The sequence below is a fragment of the Grammomys surdaster genome, unplaced genomic scaffold (assembly GCF_004785775.1).
Source record: "Grammomys surdaster isolate TR1022 unplaced genomic scaffold, NIH_TR_1.0 1129, whole genome shotgun sequence".
Taxonomy (NCBI): domain Eukaryota; kingdom Metazoa; phylum Chordata; class Mammalia; order Rodentia; family Muridae; genus Grammomys; species Grammomys surdaster.
The window spans coordinates 189,131-197,349 of record NW_021605548.1 but is presented as its reverse complement, the minus strand read 5'-3'; the positions used below and the strand labels follow the sequence as shown (position 1 = coordinate 197,349).

Genomic DNA, 8,219 nt, shown 5'->3' with positions numbered 1-8,219 from the left:
CTCTCTCTCCTCTCTCTCCTCTCTCTCCTCTCTCTCCTCTCTCTCCTTTTTCTCTACAATCTTCTCCCATTTCTCTCCCTACCTTTGCCCTCTGAGCTGAATAAACCCCCTCTCCTTTAGAACCGTCTGGTCTGGTGTTGTCTGTTCCAAGCTGCATGCCAAAGTCTAACATTGGTGCCAAAACCCAAGATCAAAGACTTCGGGGAACTCAGCTGCTGCGACTGTACAAGATGGAAACACTGCCACCACTGAGAGCATAAATTAACATCCGCTGCTACAAAAAACACTGCCACCACTGAGAGCATAAATTAACATCCGCTGCTACAAATCCAGTCCCGTGATGCTGCTGCGAGGCTCGCCAACCTTCCACCAGGTGAGTTGAGTCGCAGCGGCTGCCCGCGTGGTACTCTGCCACGTGGGCCAGGTGGCAGGACAGGCATGTAGACCCCCCCGTTCCACATTTCCTGATATCAGACTACACAAACTTGCAAACAGACATCGACATAATTGGTAAGGAGTTTCCATTAGGCTTGAGGAACCCTGAACACCCGATTAGCCCCTGGCCAGCATTTCCTGAACTAAGGGTTTGGCTTTCCATGGCATTGGCCCATTGGGTGATTTTCCCTCTAAAGTAGCTTCCAGCTTCCCCCAAACACAGCTGAAATCCTGGTACCAGGTGAGAGCTACTTTCTGGTGGGCTCCAGGAGTCCCACAGAGGCCCCTAGATGCTCTCATGATGACCTGATTATCTAGCCTGAGCCTGATTGTTTTGTTGCCAGCTTTTCATTTGGGATGCTGAATGATAAGTTGGTAATAGCCACGATCACCCAATAGGCACGTTACCTTCGTCTGTACCCACAGACACATACTGCAAGCAGTCTGATAACTAGAAAAAAATCCCTATACCCCTTTCCATGTGTTCTGCCTGCTCCCCACCCAAGGATCTGCCCCACACCTCTTTCTAATTTTTCTTTTTTAATTAATTAAACCAAAATGGGAGAATTACTGTGACTCTGGCGGACGTCTGCAGGTTCCACGCACACTACACTAGAACTGCTGTCAGAGTCACTGGGCAGCAACTTCTGGATGCTAACAGGAAGTCCCACCCTACAGCCACCCGCAGCACCTGTGGCTCACAGCTCCAGCCCACCAGCTGTACCTTATGACACTATTGCCAGCTTTCTCCTTTGTTAACACAAAAATGTGCTTTTCTCTTTCTATGCAACCCACCAAAGTTACTTAAGACTCTTTCCTAACCTGCCTCGATAAATTTTTATTCAGTTACAACCAATCCTTATAGCTCTGAATCTTGTCAGAAGTCTGCTAATTGTATATTTTAAGTTTATGGCTGATAGAATTCCCAAAGCCTCTAAAAGTTACCCAAGATGGTTTCAGAAGAAACGGACAACGGACTCTTAGACCATACAGCCTGGATTGTATACAAACAAATGCAGGGGGCTAGACTGGATGCTCTGAGTCAAATGACTTAGCTAAGTCAAACCAAGGTAAGTCATTTCTAATGTCATGTGTATCCATTCCATAGAAAAAAATCCAGCATTTTCTGCGCTTGGAAACCAAACTGACTTTGCCCAAGAGAATATGGAAACCACGGGAACTATTGGCTAGTGGACTCTGTCATTTTTTAAAAAATAATATATAACTGGTAGATTGTTGTTCTCTCTATCAGACTTCTGATTACATTGACAGCTAAGTTTTCACAGATATTATCTGTTACCTCATTACCTAAACTCAATTAAAAGACTGCTTGTGTTGTTAACTCATGCTGTTATCTGTTTGTAAACATATAAGCTACAAGAAACCCACACAGATCTCCCATCTAGATAAGTACATCTGCCTCAAGTTCCCACTCACTACCTATAACAAAGGGTGGGATCCCTCTGGGTTTCAAATGTACATCTTGGAAAAAATTTCTTTCTCCAAGTGTTCTTAATCCTATTTCCTACATCTTGTCAAGTCCAGGTGCATCCAAAACAGCTCCAGAGAAGCAACCTTCAGATGCTCCATCTCCTGCCACACACACAGCTGCTTCTACTGGACCTATTCCTTCTGGCCTCTGCTCAGATGGCTCCACAAACCCTGGACAACAGAAAACAGCCAGCTCTCCTAAGACCGAACAAACAACCATCATACCCATTCTTCTAGGTTCCCCCTAAAGACATGTCGCCCCCAATGCCAGCAGGAAGTAGCCAGATTTCACGATGACCCTATTCCTGCTTTGCTGTTACTTCTAATTTTTCTTTTTAATTAAACCAAAATGTGGGAATGTTAGTAATCTGTTAAACTCCACCTCCACAGTCACCTGGCAGTAGCCAGGTAAGCTCCTCCCTACAGTTACTTGGCAACACCTGGGTAGGCCTACCCACTATAAAAGGGGCTACTTACCCCCTCCTCTCTCTTGCTCCCTTGATCCCTCTGCCTGCAGGTTCTCTGCTCCCTCTCTCCTCCCCCCTTCCCTTCCCCCTCTCTCCAAGTGGTCATGGCCGGCCTGTACTTCTCTATCTCTCTGCTCTCTCTCCTCTTGCTCTCACTCAATGCTCTTAATAAACTCTCCCTAGTGGAACCCTCTCGTCTGCTGGGATCTGTACAAGCTGCGCATGAAAACCTTTCATAGGCCTCCTTTTGGGTGCAAATACTGATTTATATATAGTAAAGAAGTGCAAGTTAGTTACTCTTTGCTTCTCTCAATGGTCCACCTTCAGAATAGGGTAGCCACCCATAGGGACCTTCATACAGGTGATCAATGCAGTAGAGGAAAGACTTTAGGCTAGATCCCCTGGGAACCAACACCAAGTTTCCTATATAGTTAACATGAGGAAGTCTACCACAACAGGGGGAAAGTAAAGCCCAGAAAAAGAGATAGGAAGAAAATGAAAGAGATGAGAAAAAGAAAGGTGACAGGAAAGGAATTTACAGAGAATCCTGGCTAGAGAATGGAGAGCAGAGAAGGGAGACTCCAATTGAAGAGAGATAGAAAACACCTTGAAAAGGACCAGTGTGCACATTGCAAGTAAAGGAGCCAGCTGCTGAGCCCAAGACTGCCCGTACAAATGGAAGCCGGGGTCAGGAAATCCTAGGCCTTGGGAAAAACTCCCCCAAATGGCAAAGGTATTAGATCTGAGTGAAGACAGTGATTGGGGTAGACATGGTTTGGATCCACTCAACTCTTGGTGGACCCAGGGGCTCAACACTTGGTCCTCCTTGAAGCTGATGGCCCCATTTCCAAGAAAAGATCATGGTTCCAAGGAGCCACTGGCACCAAAATGTATTTATTCATAGGCTACCTGAAGATCAGTGGACCTACGAATGGGCTGGATATCCCATTCATTTATGGTCACCCCAGACTGTCCCTATACTTGGTTGGGCGAGACTTACTCTCCATGATGGGGGCCTAGATACACTTAATGCCTGATGTGCTGCAACAAAATGGCCCAAAAGGTGAACCCATCGGTGGAAGATAGACTTTTCCTACTGACCCATGCCAGGAGAATGCTTTACACACGGGAGCAGTTTTCTCGAAGCTGGTCAGAGACAAACTGGTGCTGCAGTGGTGGATGGCACAAATGTCATCTGGGCTGAACTTCTATTCCCAACCCCAGGGCACAACTGCACAGAAAGCAGCCTTGGAAATTGGGGCTGGAAAGAAAATTAACATCTACATGGACAGCAGATATGCCTTTGCCACAGCCCATGTCTACAGGGCTACATAACAAGAGTGAGGACTGCTTGTATCAGAAGAAATCTTGGATCTCTTGGATGCCCTGATGAAGTCAGCAACTGTGAGTACTATTTGTTGCCCAGGACACCAGAAGGGAGGAGACTCAGTGACCCAAGGCTATAACCAGACAGATCAAGTGGCTCCAGAAGTGGCTATGCAGGAGCCTTTCTCGGTTATGGGGCTACAAGAGACACCTACTAGGGAATGGGACTGGATTAAGGGATGGCCTCACTTAAAACACACAGAACAGAAAAGGACTCAGATACCTAGCCACCTACCAACTGTTACCTAGAGAAAAAAGGGCAACGGTGGACACAAGAAGGGAGAACTATACTCCCCAGAAAGCAAACAAAAAACTCACTAAGCCAAATGCACAGATGGACTCACTTGAGAGAAAAGCACATCGAAGCAGCCAAGGGATCTAAGATGTATAATGGACCTCAGGTGTGGGCCAGAGAGATAGTAGAACAGTGTAAGGTATGCCAGCAAGCAAATGCTTAAGAGGCCAAGAGTAAACAGGGAAAATTCCTAGGGAGAATAGCCTAGATTATATTGGGAAGCCAATTTTGAAGAAGTTAAGCCAGGAAAATATGGATACCCTCTAGTACTTGTAGATACTATCTCTAGATGGGTTGGGGCTTTCCCCAACAAGCAGGAAACAGCTACTGTGGTGACCAAAAAGATATTAGAAGAAATTTTCCGGTGGTTTCAAGTGCCTGAGGTAATTGGATCAGATAACAGTCTTGCTTTTGTTTCTAGGGTAAGTCAAGGATTGTCAGAGATATTGGGGACTAATTGCAAGGTCCATTGTTCCTACTGTCCCCAGAGCTCAGGGCAGGTAAAGAGGATGAACAGAATCCTAAAAAGAGACCTTAACTAAATTGCCCTTGAAAACTGGAGATGGCTGGGTGGTGCCCCTTGTCCTGGCTTTGTTCTGAGCCCAGAACACCCCTCTTGTGTGGGACCCCCACTCCCTTGACCCCAGCTCTTGACTACCCACCACCCCCCGAAAATGACTTTTCAGGCTAATAAGGATATTATGGGTCGATTGTAAGCTTTCCAGATCAGACACCAGGAACTGTGGTCTACACTTAGTGCTCTGTCTAATGCAGGTCCCCCAGAGTTTCCACATGAGTAAACAAAGTAAAAGAGGCTGTTCTTGGTGCTGCTGACCCTCCTGAACTCCGTTTAAGTGGATGGAGTAACTGCCTGACTTGACATAACTCAGACCAGCACCTCCACCTGATGCCAACTGGAGAGAAGCGAGACACCTAAGCAACCCCCTCAAGCTCAAGATCACCTGCCATTCTGTAAGGCCAAAGAAACCATTAAATGACTACAGAGTATCTTCCTTCCCATGTTGTGCTTCAGCACCCCACACAACATAACCAAAGTGACTTTGCAAGTACTCTCAGCCACTGGAAATCTGTCTTGGTCCACTACAGTAAAACACCGGCATTGTGCCTGGCTGCTGTTAGGCTCCTGAAGTGGGGAGACCCCCCACTCAAGCCACAGGAGATTATGACTACCCAGAATCACTTGAGAGACCAAACTTGCTGCAAACCACAAAACGCTTTATTTCCAGATATCAGGATATCAATCAGCTGAGGCCGAGGCTCACATGAGGAGCGTCGACCCCAAGGCTCAGAAGCAAGGGGTATTTAAAGGAGAAAACCACAAACTAGGGGGGTAAAGGGGGAAGCCAAGAGGGGACAGTGGAGAAATCCCAACCCACATCATAAAAATAGTAGAGAATTCTTAACTCATTATTTAGCTGGTCATAAACCAGGGTAGGGAGTAGGAAACATCCTGTACACATTCTGTTCAGGAATGTGACCTTATCCTGACCATTGTAAGCAGCCATTTCCTGGAGTAACTCAGCCAACCTTTATCTTTAGTTCTGCTGTCCTTTGTGGTGAGCAGTTCCCAGAACAACCTAGCTGAACTCCCTTCTGGCTAGTTTTTTCTTTTTGTGGCCAGCTAGCTCCTGAAATCTGTGAGCTTGTGAACTTGCTAACCTTAACTCAGATGGGGGCTTCCCAAACTTCTGTATGAATTTTTACATCCTTTCATCTCCCACTTCTTGTCATGTAAAAGTTCTAATCATAGAACTAAACTTCAGCATCCCCAGCATCATCATAACCTCTATTTTCTTGACCTACCAAAGCCAATATTGTTGGCACAACACTAAGATCTGGACAACACTTACTCTTTCTCTAACAAAGGTAACTAATCTGTTTAAGAAGCAAAAGCATAATCCAAAGGGGACCAGCGAGAGAAAATATCAGAGTGGTAATGTCTAATTCCTGAAGCATGTCCTGAAAGGCTGTCTCATGGTTGTGCTGCATGCCATTGCCCACACACCACAGGTTCTCTCGTGCCCTATGGACTGCTAAACCTGCCTTACCCAGAGGCTTCAAGTCCTTGAAACCCGTCGCCTATTCTCACAGGAAGTGCAAGATGATCTCCAGTGCCTGCCAGTATAGCTCGTCTTACAAGTTCAAACCGATTACCACATTTCTCTTCAGGCCAAACATGGTCGGACGCTGCAGGTGGCTTGGTGGCGCTGAACTAGAACTGTGTCTCCCAACTGGTGTGCCACACTTGGGTCTCTGGTCCCCCTTTGAGCAGATCCCAGACCTTGTGCCGGACGACTTCAAGTGCTTTTATGTGGGCAAACAAGGATTTAGAAAGGACAGCATCCATCCGCCTCAGTAAGTGGTGGTGGTCCCCCACACAAAATCTCAAAATGGTGTAAGCTTAAATCACTCTAGAGTGTTCTGAACTCAGAACAAGGGAAAGGGAAGGAGGACTGTCCAGTCATTACCACCAGTCTCCAGTGCTAATTTGGTTAAGGTCTCCTTAATGGGTCTATTCATCCTCTCTACCTGTCCTGAGCTCTGGGGTCTATAAGCACAATGTAATTTCCAATTAATCCCCACCTGTGTGGCCAATCCCTGACTCACCTTGGCAACAAAGGCAGATCCATTAGTAGACCCAGTTACCTTGGGTATTCCAAACCTTGGAAAGATCTCTTCTAGGATCTTCTTAGCCATCAGGTTGTTAGTTTCATTTTTAGTGGCGGTGGCTTCGACCCATCCTGAAAAGGTGTCTTTAAAAATTAAAGATATTTATTTCCATATTTTTCGGTTTGACTTCTGTGAAGTCTGCCTCCCAGTGAGCTCCAGGGTAGTCACCCCTCAATCTCTTTCCCGTGGTACACATGGAAAGTCTGGCACTGGTTAAGGCACAAGCTTTACACTTTTTTACCACGGCTTCCACCAAATCAGACAGTCCTATAACATAATATTCAGAGGATCTTATCAAATCTTTCTACTTCTTGGTTCCCAGATGGGTCAGATAGTGCAGATTAGTGACATATTTCTTCTCTGGAATCCTAAACTACTAGAATCATTGCTCCCTGGGCAGCTTTATTGGCAGTCATATCAGCCATCTGTTTTCCTTTTGCAACAGTGTCCTGAGCCCTCTGGTGCCCAGGGCAGTGGATCGTAGCCATTTTCTTTGGCAGATGGATGGCCTCGAGGAGGCTCAGTATTTCTTCAACTGTCAGTGTAGATATTAATGGGCTTCCCTTCTGCCATTTGCAGGGCTTGTGTCAGAGCGATAAATTCTGCTTTTTGGGCAGAAGTACCTTCTGGCAGGCTACTAGCCCAGATTACTCGCTTTCCATCTACCACCACAGCTCCCACTATTCGCTTACCTTCCACCACAAAGCTGCTGCCACTTGTATACCAGTTTGGACTTCCTGGTAGGGCTGGTCCTTCAGGTCACTCCGAGTACCTGTTTCATCTACCAGGATGTCAACACAGTGATGGATGGGAGAAAAGTCGTCAGTCACAGGCAGCAAGGTGGGAGGATTCAAGATGGCCAGGGGTGCAAAGATCACCCTTTCAGTCAACAATAGGCCCTGATAGCGTGTCATGCAAGCAGTAGTCAATCATTGGTCAGGGGGCTGCCGGATAGTTGATGCTGCCAAAAATCCTCTCTGGTGGGAGTGAACTGAGGAGGATATATGGGTTTGGTATAGATGGATAAATGTCTTGTACTCTCTTATTGACTTCTCTTAAATCTTGTACTGGCTTGTAATCATTAGTGCCTGACTTCTTAACTGACAGTAGAGGCGTATTCCATGGTGATTGGCAGGGAACCTGAATACCTTGTTGTAACAGTCTTTGAATATGAGGTCTAATCCCTTCTCTGGCTTCAAGACTCATTGGATACTATCACACCCCAGTGGGGGAGGTACTGGCTTTCAGTCCTACCATGATGAGGGGGGGGCTCTTTCTGCCATCTCTATAGCTTCAGTTTTAACCCAAACTTTTGGGAATTCTGCTAGATATTCACTGATATCTGGGGCTTCCAGCTGCTTTTGAAACTCATGAAATTGGTACTCTTTTTCTAATTTCAAGGCCAGTATCATAGAGGTGGGGGTTCCTCAGGGCACCTCTGGTACTGTCTGGGC

At 46.3% G+C, this 8,219-nt stretch overlaps 1 protein-coding gene across 1 annotated transcript in view; it reads left to right on the top strand.

Annotated features, from left to right (window-relative positions):
- Window positions 1–340: 340 nt before the first annotated feature.
- Window positions 341–8,219, top strand: part of LOC114634826 (gasdermin-D-like) — a 19,769-nt gene continuing 11,890 nt past the window's right edge. Inside the window, exon 1 of the mRNA XM_028783426.1 lies at window positions 341–373. Within this exon, the coding sequence (XP_028639259.1) occupies window positions 341–373 (33 nt within the window). The remainder of the gene's footprint in view (window positions 374–8,219) is intronic.